Source organism: Nicotiana tabacum, chromosome 22 (assembly GCF_000715075.1).
Source record: "Nicotiana tabacum cultivar K326 chromosome 22, ASM71507v2, whole genome shotgun sequence".
NCBI classification, from domain to species: Eukaryota; Viridiplantae; Streptophyta; class Magnoliopsida; order Solanales; family Solanaceae; genus Nicotiana; species Nicotiana tabacum.
Genome location: NC_134101.1, coordinates 227,474,209 through 227,490,775, shown reverse-complemented (window position 1 = coordinate 227,490,775; position 16,567 = coordinate 227,474,209). Strand labels below are relative to the sequence as shown.

The 16,567-nt window shown below is 35.4% G+C and overlaps 2 protein-coding genes across 2 annotated transcripts; one reads left to right on the top strand and one right to left on the bottom strand.

Moving 5' to 3' along the window:
- Positions 1–2,517: 2,517 nt before the first annotated feature.
- Positions 2,518–6,195, top strand: LOC107776927 (putative serine/threonine-protein kinase PBL2). The gene is made up of 6 exons (XM_016596881.2): positions 2,518–2,689; positions 3,425–3,732; positions 4,199–4,334; positions 4,644–4,780; positions 4,866–4,989; positions 5,840–6,195. The coding sequence occupies exons 1-6, from the start codon at positions 2,629–2,631 to the stop codon at positions 6,193–6,195; spliced, it is 1,122 nt and encodes a 373-aa protein (XP_016452367.2). The 5' UTR covers positions 2,518–2,628.
- Positions 6,196–7,283: 1,088 nt separating this feature from the next.
- LOC107776926 (CBL-interacting serine/threonine-protein kinase 3) lies at positions 7,284–15,144 on the bottom strand. The gene is made up of 15 exons (XM_016596880.2): positions 14,966–15,144; positions 13,355–13,546; positions 12,808–12,870; positions 12,455–12,526; positions 12,160–12,267; positions 11,648–11,728; positions 10,449–10,502; positions 9,891–10,016; positions 9,712–9,801; positions 9,271–9,393; positions 9,049–9,156; positions 8,818–8,931; positions 8,655–8,711; positions 8,495–8,569; positions 7,284–7,654 (listed from the first exon to the last, which is right to left on the bottom strand). Exons 2-15 carry the CDS (start codon positions 13,523–13,525, stop codon positions 7,580–7,582), a joined length of 1,317 nt encoding a protein of 438 aa, XP_016452366.1. The 5' UTR covers positions 13,526–13,546; positions 14,966–15,144; the 3' UTR covers positions 7,284–7,579.
- Positions 15,145–16,567: the final 1,423 nt, after the last annotated feature.

The following is a 16,567-nucleotide window of genomic DNA, read 5'->3' as shown; positions in this document are numbered from 1 at the left end:
GGAGTGAAACATGAGATTACAGCTGGACAGATTATTATTATTCGACTGTATTCACTGCGTGAAATAGAGGATTACACTATTTTTAAAACGAAAAGTGAATCAATTAACATAATAGACTCCTAATATAACTCAACAAACTCAATTATAACACATAAATTTTGTATTTTTAGTGGTTTAGGGCTAGGAGGTAACCAAAACTAAATATTTTGCTATAACCTTAAAAAGTATCTATAGAATGTAATTTTTTTAAATGGTATTTATTTAAAATAAATAAGGTGTTAACTTTTGCTATAGGAGGTAAAAATTCCAAAAAAATAATAGGCCAAATTACACTGTTAATTTAAAAATTAGTTCTTTATATTACGAGTGTATACAACTTAAAAATGTAATACACCAATTGACACTCCAACTTATACCAATTTACAAAGTAGACAATACATCAGAACAAGTAAATTCCTGACGGAAACAACAGGGATTGTGGTGGAGTGTTAAGTACTCCTTCATTCTTAACCAGAGGTTTTAGGTTCGAGTCTCTAGGTATTAAGTCGCATTTGTTTGGGAGCGCTTTACCTTCCAATGTGGGACTTCTCGGTGCGAATTTGAAATTAGTCGGGCCCCAATGGGATACCGAACACCGGATGAAAACCAAAAAAGTTAATTCCCGAAGGGATGCTGTGTAACACTAAACAAATCTCATATTTTCAAATCATGAAAGATATTTTGAAATATTATATTAATATTTTATAAAAAGACGAAATAAAAGCTTCTAGAGTAGTCTAAAATGGGAAGTAGATTGCACATGACTAATCTACCAGGAGGATGCCAATTTGTGGAGTCAAGTTGGCTCATAATTTTTTTTATGGGACAAATTACAAAATTCTCTTTTTTTTTTATATTTTGCAATCAAATAAGTCAAAAGATTTATATTTTCAATCAAAAATATATTATTTTGGCGCTTACCAAGAATAAGATGAGTTATTAATTATATCTGCTGTCTACTATTAAGGCAACTAGCAATGGCATTTCTTATTTTTATTAAGACTCTAATTTATTGTTTGTTTTTTCACTAATTTACTGTACAATAATTCTACTCTTAATTTGACTTGTTTAGTTTAATGAAATCTTGATACCCTATCACAAATAACGCACACAAAAGAAGACTTGAGAAAAATAGTAACATGATAGTGTTACAAATGCGACCTTATTAGATTTAGACTTTAACTCTAGAATACGACATATTCCAAGAAAAAGAAATGAAAAATACAAATGTATTCGATATAATGAAAGTCAATTTTCATAAAAGAATACGTGTTGACAAAATATTTTCATTCTTAATTTTTTTTATTTTGAGTATTAAAAAGTGATAATATTTTTAAATATTAATTAGTTGGAGCAATGAAATTAAAAGCTAAGATATATAGCAACAACAAACACAGTATAATCCAACAAGTGGTGTTTTAGGAAGGTAGTATATGTGCAGATCTTACCCCTACCTCGAAAAAGGTAGAGAGACTATTTCCAATAGACTCTTGGCTCAAGAAAAAAAACAGTAGCAACAGGCAGTAATGTCAACAAGATAGTAAGAAAATTGAAGCGAAAGAAACAATAGGTAGTAATAGAAAGCTAAACATAAGAAAGTACTAGACTAACATTAATACTAGTGGTATGGACAAGGAAAATACACGATTACCCACTAACTTTCTACCCTAATGCTCGACCTTCACACCCTCCTATCAAGGTTCATGTCCTTGGTAAGGTGAAGCAGCACCATGTCCTGCCTAATTAATCACCCCTCCCCAATACTTCTTTGGCCTACTTCTACCTCTCCTAAAACCCACCAAGGCCAACCTCCCACATCTCATTACTGGAGCATTAGTGTCTCTCCTCTTCACCTGCCCGAACCATCTAAGCCTCGCTACTCGTATCTTGTCTTCCACGGGAGTCATGCCCGCCTTATATCAAATATCTTCATTCCTAATCTTATTCTATTCTAATATGCCTTTACATTCATCTCAATATCTTCATTTCTGCCACCTTCATCTTCTTGACATGGTGCAGTGCATGGTGGCTTGCAATAGAGTTGTTGGTAGTGATTGATTACAGCGGCTTGTAGTACACGCAGTCCGTGGTGGAGGTGTAGTGGTCGGTGGATGTGCTGGTTGGTGATGCATTGCAATGGATGAGTTGACTTGCCTTCATTCTTAATCAAAAGTCTCGGATTTGACCTTTGAGAATGGAAAAATCTCTTGCATGGAACATTTATTTCTTTTATGAGGTTTACACACTGCGAATGTGGATTAGTCAGATCTGCGAATTCTGGATACGAAATGATTATACCAAAAAAATAAGGCCACCTTAAAATGTCTAGTCAACCTTAAAGATGTTCAAAGTCAACTTTAAATAATGTTTTGAACATCTCAACAATATTCTGGCCGCAGCTGACAATCAAAACTCTTTATGCCATAGCTATATATTTCACTACTAGGGGACTATCAACTCTATAAAGAAGAAAACTAATGATTTCGACCCTACTATTATTCCAAGTTTATACCTTTTTACTATAAATTTCTTGTTTTTTTCCACTTTTCCTAAATATAGGGATAAGTAAAAAGTGACTTCACTTTACTAATGGGGATTTTATTTTGTAAATCAGCAAAGCTTGCTCATGCTTCTTCAAGCCAGTTCTTTGGTAGAATCCACTATCTTTATCTCTGCTTTTTTTGAATAAAATTTAAAATAAAATAAAAAGTTGAACTGCATTGTAATTTCTTAAACACCCTTTTTTGTATATGTATTTAGAGATTCTTGAAATATAATTCTACCTTCTTCTCTATTTATTTATGAATTTTCAGGTTAACCGAAAAGTTCCGAAGTGTTGAAATAAATCTTCCTAAAACTGTTTGATCCGGCGAATAGAAACCTATGAGTCTTTTACTCTTGTCAATGATTTATATGCCACTAGAAAATGTATTATAGTGCGGGAGAAAGCATTTTTCTTTTATTATAGGGAGTTAGACAAGCTTAAATGGTGCGACATGGACAGTGAAGATTGATACAGCCAACCTCCATATGATTGTGTTGTAGCAAATAATAATAAACACAATCATGTATAAGGTTCATAATATGATTAAAGCATGTATGTTATTGTCATGGCTCATTTCTTCCTTCTGTTGAATGCAATATAGTTGTTCAATTCTAATGGGCAGCTTGGTGTACTAAGCTCCCACTATTGTGCGGTGTCCGGAGAAGGGCCAGACCATAAGGGTATATCGTACGGAGCCTTACCCTGCAATTCCACGGCTCGAACCCGTGACCTCCTGAACACATGGCAGCAACTTTACCAGTTACGCCGCCGGCTCTCCCTTATTCTATATGTCAAATTCTATTTCCAAGCTGATTACATCTTTGCAATTCTTATTTTCAGATCCTAAAACTGGCCCTGGCACTGAGAAAAAGGAACCTGTGCATTCTCATAAACAGTCATTCTATGACAGTTCTGGCAAAAGTGAGTCATGTGTTCACAGAAACCTCAAGTCCTTTACCTTCAATGACCTCAAGAATGCCACTAGGAACTTCCGAGCTGATAGTCTTCTTGGTGAGGGAGGTTTTGGATGCGTATTCAAAGGATGGATCGACGAAAATACTTTTGCTCCCTGCAAACCAGGAAATGGAATGATGGTAGCTGTCAAGAAACTTAAGCCTGAAAGCTTCCAAGGGCACAGAGAATGGCTTGTATGTTATCAAGAAACTACAGAATTATAACGGCTCAGATCCAACTGCTAAGGTATTGCCCGCTTTGACCCAAACTTTAGAGCCTCACAATTTTGTTCCCGTGAACCCGCCTTATATGGCCCCTAAAGTTTTCCTCCCATTTCGATCTGGGATTTGTCTAAGGCAAGCTTCACAAAAAACCTCCTTTCAAAATCAACCGCTAGCGGTCCGTGGACAGTTACACTCACCACTTAGGAACTCAGCGTCCTCTCTGAGGTTTGCCAAGATAAGGCGAGTTCAATTGTCCAGGGCTCCAGGCGCCTTATGCATTAAAGCTAAGTGAACAAAATTGAGAGGTCCCGAAGGTTTGGTCATAGTGGACAATACCTTGGCAGTTAGACCTGAGCCGTTACAAAAAAATTTCTATAAAAACTTTTGTATTGTCTATAGTGGTTTAACATTTTGTTTCCATATATCTTACCTGCAGGCAGAAGTTAACTACTTAGGACAGCTTCACCATGAAAATCTAGTGAGGTTAATTGGATATTGTTCAGAGTTTGATAATATGCTTCTTGTTTATGAGGTCATGACAAAAGGAAGTTTGGAAAATCATTTATTTAAAAGTGAGTCAATCTATTTACAGAATTGTTTCCAGAAAATATTTCTCCATATTTCCTATCATTTCACATGAACCATCATTTTTGCATGCTTAGTAATCGACAGAAGCAGAGGCGGATCTATGTGTTATAGTGAGGGGTCACCGGCCCCCATAAGTTTCGGCAGAAATCTTATATACGTATATATATATATATCTCGAAAATGGTTAATTTTAAGCACTTGACACCCTAAATACTAAAAGTCTTTAGGAGGCACTGGTTGAGCAGAATACTATGCCCCCTCTGGATCGTTGATCCTTCAATTGTTTTATGCAGAGGGAGTTCAGCTTATACCTTGGGCGACACGAATGTGTATCGCTGTAGACGTTGCGCGAGGCTTGTCCTTCTTACACGGCCTTGAAGCAAATGTTATTTACCGCGATCTCAAGGCTTCAAACATACTACTAGATTCAGTAAACTCTCCAAATCTGAAACAATGATTAGCAGTTTAGCACTAGAAAACTGTTTCTCCAAAACTTATGGATTGAACTTGTGCAGGATTTCAATGCCAAGTTATCAGATTTTGGATTGGCAAGAGATGGTCCTAGTGGAGACAGAACTCATGTCTCAACCAGGGTTATAGGCACTATGGGTTATGCTGCACCAGAATATGTTGCATCAGGTTTCTTTCAATAAGCTCAACTTATGCTTTCAAATTAAACTAGTCAAGTGTAATTCTCATCTCAATTCTTGTGATTCTTCGGGCAGCCCGGTGCACTAGGCTCCCCCTATGCGCATGCTCCGGGGAAGGGCCGGACCATCCTTATGAATTTCACATATATGCATCGACAATGTAAATTTTTTGTACTATCAGTGTAATTTAACCTGTTGTAGCAAGTTGTTTTTGTTAAGGTAACTACTCCCACTTATCATTGATTTATGTGTTGTAGTTATCTTTTAGGTGACCAGATAGTATAAAGCTTCTTTTATACTATCAGTGTATAGAAGTTAAACTCATCGTTTATTAGAGCAGGACCAAATATAATATCAGAAAAGGATTATAAGAAGAAGCTACAATAAGTCATTCCTCTTTGGCAAAATCCAGAGGCTCATTTATCACATAGTTTTGCATAACCAATTGCATTACTTGCCCTGCCTGTGTACTCAAGTGTCATAGCATGTATTCAAGTAGTTAAAGGGAGTAAAAATTTGAGGATCACAAAGCATAAGTAAATTTGCCAAAAGTTGAAAGATATGGTAGAAAGACAACTTTCTTTTCCCTTTTCTTGTTTGATATTGGATTCAAGTTATATGCACCGACTGTGTAAAGATATTTACATGATCAGTATAGATTTACATGTGATAGCAGGTTAGTTACCATCTTTCACAAGTAATATTACCATAGAAATGTACTAGTATTTACCATATAAGTGATCTAATCGTGTACATAATCGTCGGTGCAAAGAGCTTAAAGTATCTGATATTTTGCAGGCCTTTTCACTAATGTTTCCAACTCAACTTGTTCCAAACAGGTCACTTAACACCAAAGAATGATGTCTACAGTTTTGGGGTTGTTCTATTAGAGTTGCTCTCCGGGAAACGAGCAACGGGTGATGAAAATGCAGGAGGGGTTGATGAAACATTGGTGGAATGGGCAACACCATTCCTAAGTGATAGCAGAAGAGTGCTAAGAATCATGGACACAAGATTAGGAGGACAGTACTCTAAGAAAGGTGCCCAAACTGCTGCTGCCCTTGCCCTGAGGTGCCTCGACGTCGATCCGAAACTTAGGCCAACCATGAATGAAGTTCTAGCAACACTAGAGCTTGTGCAAGCACCAAAAGATGTTACTAATAAGAGTTCAGAACAGATTAGACAATGCAGATGAACCCAGTCACTTTGATCCAGATCATATATTTCCCTTAAGAAATTTATTGAATATGTAAAAATTATTAATTTAGAACCCAGTAACTTAAAGGGACTAGAACCTCGAACCCATAAGCTCTAAATCCTGGCTTCGCCTCTGCTAATAAGAGTTTACAACAGATTAGACAATGCAGATGACAAGATAAGTTCACCCTCAAAGTATTCTCATAGTTACCAATAGCAGTAGAAGTGTCCATCATGTGAATAGTCATTGACAGGGGTGCATGGATGACTAAAATGAAAAAAGGGATTTTTACACAGCATAGCCGCCCCACCCCCCAACATAATAATCGAAAAATACATATTTTTGTATATTAATGTATAATATACATTTCAGTGTATATTTGGTTGACAGCTGTAATTATTTTTGATCGACTAGTCAAATGTGTTAAAAGCCCAAGAAAATAAGCTTCAAAAGGGAGCCCCCCTCCCCCCAACCAACCAGAGACACATATTTTTGATTGGCAGAAAAGAAATGTTCACTGCCCAGAAAATAAAATCTGGGCATATACTATTGAATGGAAGTTACTTTCCAAATAGAAACCACAGAAAAGAAGAGTCTATTGAGAATAATATAAACCTGTGTGTTCAGAAAATCTTGAAATATAAAGGGGGGGGGGGGGCTAAATTGTTTTAGTTTCTCTTTAGAAACTAATCATCATGTCCACACAAAATATATATATATATATATATATATATTACCAAATAACTTTTTTTCTGATCTTTTTTATGTATTATAACAATCTTGCAAAAATGCAAGGTAAAACTATGTAGAATAGACCTATATTGCTTGGACTCTCCAAAAATATTGCGGTACGTATGTAGAATCCTTCAATAATGCACTTCTTTTCAAGGATCAGACACGCACCAGGCAGCATTTTTCAAAAGTCCAAGCAACATAGGAATAAACCTAATGTGATCTAACCCTTCCTCGGATTCCATGCATAATCAAGAGCTAAGTGCACCGAGCTGACTGGCACAGGGTTGGGACCAATATTTTCTAGGTAGAGGATTAATGAAATAAAGATTTTCTACAGAGAAACAAAAGTCTGAAGAATCCAATATACAGTATACAATTGCAATCACATTTGTCAAAAGTGACAGATTATACAAACTTCACCTTAATAGGAACAAACTCTGCTGTCTGTCTAACACCTACAACTAATGAAACAATTTGAGAAACCCTTCTACGGTAATTCTCTTATAAGAGAAAAAAGTCCCAGAAAAGATAGCCTCAAAAGAAAAAGAAAAACAAAGGAAAGGACAAACAATAGTAAAGAAAGAACAACAGTTCTTACAATTGGAAGCAATAGAGCTCTTTAAAAAAATGCAAAGTCTATTGCTCTTCACTTTTTCTTTTCCATGTTCTCTTCAGTTTTCCATACAACTTCATCTAAGGAGGTTGAAAGATTCTTGTAGAACTGCATAAAGAAAAGACCGACAAGAAATTGGTTGAGCAAAAGAAGAAATAAACCAATCTTATAACAGTAGCAATAGCAATGAACTGATCACTAGCGAAAAATGTTCAAGAAGACCGGAGGAGCATGCGAAGAAACTGATTAATAAACCAATCAAAACTACACCTTAATCTTAAATTTGTCGCTACACAAATACCCTGTATGAAGGGGAGCCTTGGAGCAGCGGTAAAAGTTGTCTCCATGTGACCTATAGGTTACTGGTTCGAGCCATGGAATCAGCCATTGATGCTTGCATCAGGATAGACTGCCTACATCGCACCCCCTCTAATCTTTAAACATGCATACAACTCTTAGGGATCGTCTGGTTTGAAGACAAGTCATGTTGGGATTAGTTAAACTGGACTAATTACGCTGGGATTAGTTATCATGGTATTATTTCTTATTGATCATTTGGTATGTTGTATTAATCCTGAAATTGTCAATTTTACTGCTTTCTCCTGGAATTATTATTCTCCCCTCTGGCAGGTATAAGTTATACCAGTACTATTTTTAATCTTGAGATAACTTATTCCCAAGAATAATAACTAAAAGAGGGATAAGGTAGTACTAAATTTTTATCCCATGATTATTTTTGCTAATCCATCATACCAAATGACCCCTTAGTCTTTTAATAGAATGTTCTTTTTACCAATTTAAACCTCAAGTTTGTGTTCCTCTTGGAACAATTAGTTTGCGATTATACGCGTCAAAACACCTACGAATACCTACTGATCGTCGGTACTGCTTCCTGAGTTCAGCATTGTCATTTTAATATTATTTTGGAAGTTTAGCCGAATATTGTACCTTGTGGAATTCCAAAGTGTCACCTTTTGCCTTGCGCACCTCAACCATATGAAGAGATGGAGCAACTTGAAATACCTAATTTGAAGATCAAACAGCGTTCAGAATAAAATAAGAAATATCCACCTTAAAAGAAGGTCAACTCGGATGCACATTTAAATACCTCAGTGGAAACATTAAGGTTCCCTTTTCTTCCGGCTTTCAGATTTTGGAGCCTCATCTGAAACATAAGAACGGTTTAATGCTTCATTTCCATTACAATAACTTTTAAACATATTAGAAGAATCTACATGCGAATTGAATGAATCACTGAATTTCATCACCACCTTGTAGTTCTTTTTGCTAACATCAAAGCCGAGAGGTTTAGCAGCTTCTTCGATCTTACTGATTATCTCGTTGGCCGGGCATTTAGATGTGAACCTCGTTTCTCGCTTGAATCCCTGAGAGCAACGGTATCAACGCATTTGTCAATATAGGAAGAATGGAACAGTACAAACATCATCGATGATGTTTCCTACAAAGTGGAAAAGTATTTAAAACAAAATAATGTTTGTGACCTGTTCGTCGAAGAGATTGCCAAGGTTAAGTCCTTGTGACATAGAAATCAACTCGAATGCATTCATGGAAGTTGGCTTCTCTTCTTTTTTCTCTGTTACATGATATTTCTGTTGTAACGCCAAGGAAGGAGTAACATGTGAGATAAATTTCATACTACAGCCACTTCTTTCCTCTAAATTCAACACAAAATTTATTGCATTCGATATGTTCGGTATGCTTACTTCAGAGTCTTTGAAAACAGCTTCAACATCATCCAGGTTTGCATCTTCTATCTCGTCAAAAACAGGTGGTCTATAATCTTTCTTAAACCACTCATCCTCCAAAATTTCAGGGGCGGTAATACGCTGCATAGAATATATATCTCATGAATAAGAGGAAAAAATGAGGGGGGGGGGGGATTACATTATTGGGAAGCCCTCCAAAACAATAGCCCGCAAGTGCATATGTTTTGTATATTAAGTATAAATATACATCTAATATACAGAACGTATATACACACACATAAATATACATATTATATAACTAATTAGTGTATATGCTTTGTATATTTTGGCTAGCGACTGTAATTAATTACAGTCGATGGGCCAAAAATGAAAAGAAATCCTAATGTAGTCACAAGCTATAAACCAAGAAGGTTCTGTTGAAATGTCCAGTATGTATACCGTCGTAGGATTTGGATCCAAGATGCGAGTAATTAACTTCATGGCAGCAAAAGAGATCCATGGTGGGCAAGTAAATTCAGCAGCAGATATCTGTGCATACCAAAATAGATATAGTGAAACTAGCCAAGAGATGAACAAAAAAGATTGAATGGTATGAAATGGTTAAGTAAAATACTCACTTTGTTATACAGGTTCATGAGATTGGAGTCATCAAAAGGCAAGTAACCTGCAAGCAGTACAAAGAGTATGACTCCGCACGACCAGAGGTCTGCCGTTGCTCCATCATATCCTCGGTCATTGAGTACCTAATAAAGGAGTCCGATTTTTCAGGCTAAGATTTAGTTGATGTTTTCTAAATCTTTCAACCTTACGTAAATTTTCGATGTGGTCGGTGATGTAGGAGGCCACCAAAAATGTGAAATCGCTTTTTGATATGTTGAACTTTCTTTTTCTTTTCCTTTTTTGGGCAAAGTAAAGGAAGTGAGGTAACTCATTCGAATCGAATAGCTAGAACTACTATAACTCCTATTTTAAACAAAGCCTTGTGCCTTGTTTTAAAGCATTAAAGAGAGAGATAGGACATTCTAAAGATAGTTGTTGAGAAAGCATCTGATTTCTAACTACGAGTCCATTTTCAAGCTAAATGAATGCTTTATCTTTTGCTAGTCTGTTACAGCAAAATCAAATAGGTATACATGAATACGAACAGAAAGTTATGCAAACCAGTTTTGTTATACCTCAGGAGCAACATAGTTGGGAGTACCACAGGTGGTATGTAGTAAGCCATCGTCCTGGAAATTACAACAAAAACTAAGAACAGTATCTGACTGAATATGAGTCTCGTGACTCTCGTCAAAATGTGGAGAAAGAAATTTATTCCATTTGAAAGCTAAAATGATCAGCAGACTTGACATAACGAGAGAAATTACTACAATCACTCATGACTTTTTTGTCACAATGTAAGAAATAAAAACAAAAAGAAGTCCATTAACAATGACATTGGAGGCAATTAAGACAAACAAGTAGTCAGCTGTCTATTATTGCTAACGCAACAGCTATTTATTCTTCCAATGAAATTCACCAAAAATGACCTAGAGAACTGTCTCGACAAGTTAGTGACATAGTGATTTCTTCTCTCAACTACAAACCAGATATCACCAAATTCATGGGCGTCGAAGTTGTAGACACAAGATAATTGAAAATTTTTGTTTATACTGGAACACAAACTGATACAGATGATTAATTGATGGTAATTGCGTTCTGAAGGATGACATTTAGAACGCCCTGCGCAACAGTTAGGTACTAGGCTGCAGATTTCATAAGTACTAACGTAGAATGAGCAACATGTTCCCAAAAGATAAGGATATGATTAGATGTACGTTACTTTTTTTTCCAGTATGTGAAGTTCTCTAACTTGTTCTTTTTGGTTGATATGAGGCTTGACAAGGCAACTTATTGTGGGGTGAGCTATGTTGCTTGGACTCTAAGAAAATATTGCCGGGTACGTGCCTGTTTCTCCAAAAGTAGTGTATTTTTGGAGGATCCGATATGGGTGCGGCAGCATTTTGGAGAGTCCACACAACATAGGGGGTGAGTGTCTGACCGAAAAAAACTTATCCGCACCCGGTGTTTACATCAAACCACATTAAGTTACTATGATTAAGTATATTAATTAACCATGGCTAGCGATAAAAGTGCCTATCAAGAACACATGTTTATTGGTTTACTATAAACAGCAGGTGTGGATAAGTTTGTTCCCGTCTGACACCATGATCAGCTTTAGGATCAATGGAGGATTGTAAGTATTTAGGTTAACGAAACAAGCTCAGTAAGGGCTGAAATAACAGTGTTTTCACTGCATTAAAAATTGATAACCACAAAGTAGAGCAGTTAAATACTTCATATCAAAAGTTGAAGAGTTATAGAAAATAGTTACCCTGACTTGCTGGGATAGAGCACTCAATCCAAAATCAGAAACCTTGAGATTACCAGAAGAATCCAACAGTAAATTCTCAGGCTGCATAGCAAAAAATTGAGTTTTAATTCCTGTGCAACTGACAGAGTAAAATTTCAGTTAAAGTGACCTATAACCGAAGCGGAGTCAGAATTTGAAGTTTATGTGTTCCGAACTTGTCACCGCCTATAGCTCGTTTTAGTTACTGGGTTCGCAGTTTAATATTTATACATATTTAGTGAATTTCCCCATACAAATACAGGGTCTAAGCAAAAAACTACTGGGTTTTTCCGAATCTGTATCTACTTCTCTAGCTCCGCCTCTGCAATAACTATCTATAATAACCTTAAATTAGAAAGATTATTTACACTATCAGTGTATATAAGTTAAATCCGCAAGAAAAGGTAGGACCGACGCAAGGGAAACAAAGACAGTAGCTCTGGAGCAAAAAGAGTAGAAAATAACTGAAGTGCTTTAACGGAAACAATACCGACCTTTAGATCTCTGTGATAGACTCCCCTACTATGGCAATAATCAACTGCATTGATAAGCTGCTGAAAATACTTCCTTGCCTCTTCTTCGCGCATCCGTCCATGATTTACCTTTTACATCAATAAATCAGGTGATAAACTTTAATGATCAATTGAAGTCAAAAGTAGCAAAAGACTTTAAGCACCAAAATAGGTTTTAATAGCTGCTCAAAAGCAGATAAAAACCAAATCTGGAATCAGCAAGAAAAAGATTGATACTTTTTTTTTGAGTGACATGAAAAGGAAGAATCGGCCTTACAATTTTGTCAAATAACTCTCCACCCGTAACAAACTCCAAAACGATGAATATCTTTGTCTTGCTTCCCATCACCTGCGAGCAAATGAAATAGGGAAGTTATGTGCACATCTTACATTTTGTGAAGTTATGTTTTTTTTCTTTCAAAGAGTGCTCGGGTCTAGATTACGGCGTTTGAGATAGAAAAAGAGACCAACTTGACACAAAGTATGCACAATCAAATGGCTTGGTTCTTAGTTCAGCAGGACCAGCGCGACAGATATACACGATTCAGATGTGTACATTGCCTTCATAAAGAAGTATAAACTAAGCATACTCACCCAAACAACACATGCGGACGTAGAGATAGGACTAACCTCGTATAACTGTACAACATGGGGATGTCTGATTAACTTCATTATAGCAATTTCCCGTTTTATCTGTCAAATTATACACAAGACGTTGACAATATCTTATCAGAAACTCACACAAGAAACAAAATAAACCATACTCCCTTTGCTCCAGTTTATGTGAACCTTTTCGCTTTTCGAGAGTCAGTTTGACTAATATTTGAAGCTAAATTGGATAAGATTAACTCAATATTAAGTTAAAAATTTATACGAATAGTACTATAAGTTGCAATTGTTCTCCTATCCATATGATGAAAAATGCATTTCAAAATGTTGGTCAATGTTTAAGTAGTTTGAATCTCGAAAATCGAAAAGGATCAGATAAACCGGAGGGGAGAGAGTACAAGAGTGGATGCACAACGGGTCAAAGACCATAAAACATAATGAATAGACATTATTCAAATAGATTTCTGCAATCCAAGTTAGATTGACTTGCATCGATCATAAACGAAAGACAACGGAAAAGACAGTAGTTCAAGAGTGCAAAATGAAAGGAGAACTTGAAAGAGTTTACCTGTTCAGCCATTTTGTGCTTAAGGACCTTATCTTTATCAAGAATCTTGATTGCCACATTTTCCCCCGTCTCTGAATTCCTTGCGAACTTGACTTTAGCGAACGTTCCCTCGCCAATTGTCCTTCCGACTTCATATTTACCAACTCTACGCTTGATTTTTGCCCGATTCATTATCAACACACCAACACGATTCTGTAGAAAGTAGAATGTTGCAGTTACAATTAACCCCTCACATTATTCATACACAACGCTAATAAAATGCTATTATATAAATAAGTTGTTGGGATCGAAATAACAAGGCGTCATGAGAAAGCTAACAAAGTAAACCTTGGCAACAAGCCGACAATAAATCAGACAACAAAGAGAAGTATGCTATTACATACACAAATGACTCTACAACTTACATTTCATTCAATTCATCTGCAGAGTTGTCACACAAACATACAGACAGAAATGAAGATCCTTCCAATATATATTTAGCTACTTCAACATAAAAAGTAGTCCCATTTTTGCAAGTTGAGGACTAATGTAATTTCTAAGAATTTTGGTCTCAAAATAATCCTTCCAAACACATAGAAAAGATCCTTTCAATATATCCAACTCCTTGTTGATTTACTTCCCTAAAATTTAAAAGGAGTAAGGATGATATTAAGATGACAACACCAGTTAACTAAACTAAGTCATATATAAAATACATTTCTTGGAAATTTTAAAAAAAACCAGTGAGACTGAATAAAATAACAAAGAATTATTGGGGCAATCAATGATCAAACAACATGTCTGTGTGTGTGTGTGTGTGAGAGAGAGAGAGAGAGATTGAGAGAGATCCAACCACCTTTAATTTTTTTTACTAAAAATCAGCAACAAATCATAGCATAATCCAGCTAGAACTGAAACTAACTTCACAACAGAATAACCTCAATTTCTTATAGAATCTTCATCCAAAAAGGAAAAAGTGAAAGAAGAAAAAAAAAAACACAGCTTTTCACTAAACAGTGATTAAACAAGCAAAATTCTTAACTTCAAGATTCAAGAACTGATTTCCACATATTCGGATGCATAAAGAAAAGAACTTTCTTAAGTCCCTTCAACAAGAGAAGATATAACAACAACAAATCCAGTGTAATACCAGGGGTCTGAGGAGGGTAGCGAGTACGCAGACCTTACCCTTACCGTGAACATAAAGAGGCTATTTCCAACAGACCCTCGTCAACAAGAGAAGACAATTCAAGAAAATAAAACTTCAAATTCAAGATCAATGAACAAAATCCAAGTTACCCAATTTCAGAATTTGCACTCAAAAGGAACACAAGATACACTAATAGCAAAACCCCACACACAAAAAAAAAAAAGGAACTGTTTCAGAAGTTGAGTACATGAAATGCAGATAAAGAAAAACTTTCTTGAAAACTTCAAAAAAGTAGAAAAAGGATCTCAAACTAACTTAACTGAAATTCTCTAATCACTGTTCCATAGAACACCCAAAAGGCTAAATTGCAAAATTTAGCAAATTCCCACATGGCTACTTCATTAATATGAACAACAAACACATTTTTTTTAATCAATCTAACAAAATTTTATAGGCAAAAGAGTAAGGGAAAAAGCATATACTTTGAGCTGAGCAGAGCAAATTTCACTGTGAAAAACAAGCAATCAAATCTTGAAAATTCAGATTTATGAAATGGTTTCTTCTCCCTCCACTAAATAAACCAAACTGTTTTCAAGAAACTTAAAAAGAGTAGCTTTTTGTATCACAACCACAAGTATAAAAATTTGCCTTTTATTAGCTTATTATCATTATTATATAGTAAACAAATTAATGCTTACGTTGTAGGGTTGTGCATACACGATAAGAAAAGACTCAATTATTATTTTACCAGATATAAATGTGTGGACACTCCATTAACATGATGTCATTACATTCCAATTCCATGTTTTCTCTTGTCTTTTTCAGGTAAGTAAATAAAGTGCTAAAATTAATTACTATTAGTATTATTGATATTTTAGTAAGTTTCTAAACTCAAATATTAGCAAAGGCACATAGTTAAAAAATAATAATAACAATCTTTTATATGCTATGTGAGTTTTTTTTGGTTTCTCAACAGATATCCAGTTTTCGTATTGGAGTCCGACTATATTTGGATTTGTATGACATAAGGGTAAAAATAATACGCGCTAACCAGTTTTCCTATTAGTAATTGAAAAATAGTCAGCCTTTCTCAAGTAATTGAAAAATAGCCACTATTTTGCTGTAATGCGGAAAGTTCTAGCATAATATACTAGAGATTGGTGCACATATGTATCAACTTCCAACATATTATGTTGGAACTCCAGTACACGAAAAGTTCCAGGATAATATACTAAAGATTGGAGCACCTGTGTATGAACTTCCAGCATACTATGCTGGAAATCCAACATAATATACTGGAGATTGGAGCACATGTGTATGAACTTGCAGCATATTATGCTGAAACTCTAGTACACGAAAAGTTTCAGCATAATATACTAGAGATTGGAGCACCTATGTATGAACTTCCAGCATACTATGCTGGAACTCCAACACGTGGAGATTGGACCACTTGTGTTTGAACTTCCAGCATATTATGTTGTAACTCTAGTATATTATGCTAGAACTTCAGTATATTAGGCTGGAACTTCAATATGTTATGTTGGAAGTTCACATTGAAAAAATTCGAACTCCAGTATATTATGCTGGAATATTTTCCGAATTTTGACAGTATTTTCGTTCTAATTTATCTTTACATGAAAAGTGGCTAAATTTCAATCACTTTGAAACTATGGCTATTTTTTAATTACCACTTGTAAATCTGGCTATTTTTCAATTTCACCCGGCATAAGGCCCATTTAAAGGAGAAGAGCTCCTAACAAGATTTTTTCCATACCCAGGGCTCGAATGTGAGACCTCTAGTCATGTACTACAAAAGTTTTTTTTAATTTCTCACCCGATATTTGATACCCGCTATATGAGTTGAAACAAAGATAAAACATAAAACATTAGTGAAATTTGTCGAAATTAATTTATTCGATAAACGAATAATGAAATAATTCAACTGCCAATTTGTTAAAGAATTTAAGTTACATACACGAATAATATAAATATGTTTTTACTATGAGGGAATTTTAACATGTAATAACAGTAACATATTTACTAGTTTACCAATAGAGTAATTGTTATTACAGAGATTTACATGT

Bases quoted from the DNA above. Each gene is read 5' to 3' on its own strand.
- LOC107776926 (XM_016596880.2), bottom strand. From the start codon at position 13,525: ATGAATCGGGCAAAAATCAAGCGTAGAGTTGGTAAATATGAAGTCGGA. The intron at 12,871-13,354 runs GTAAACTCTTTC...ATAATTTGACAG, and splicing joins AGCACAAAATGGCTGAACAG to ATAAAACGGGAAATTGCTAT. The intron at 12,527-12,807 runs GTTAGTCCTATC...ATTTGCTCGCAG, and splicing joins ATGTTGTACAGTTATACGAG to GTGATGGGAAGCAAGACAAA.
- LOC107776927 (XM_016596881.2), top strand. From the start codon at position 2,629: ATGGGGATTTTATTTTGTAAATCAGCAAAGCTTGCTCATGCTTCTTCA. The intron at 3,733-4,198 runs GTATGTTATCAA...TCTTACCTGCAG, and splicing joins AAGGGCACAGAGAATGGCTT to GCAGAAGTTAACTACTTAGG. The intron at 4,990-5,839 runs GTTTCTTTCAAT...TGTTCCAAACAG, and splicing joins ACCAGAATATGTTGCATCAG to GTCACTTAACACCAAAGAAT.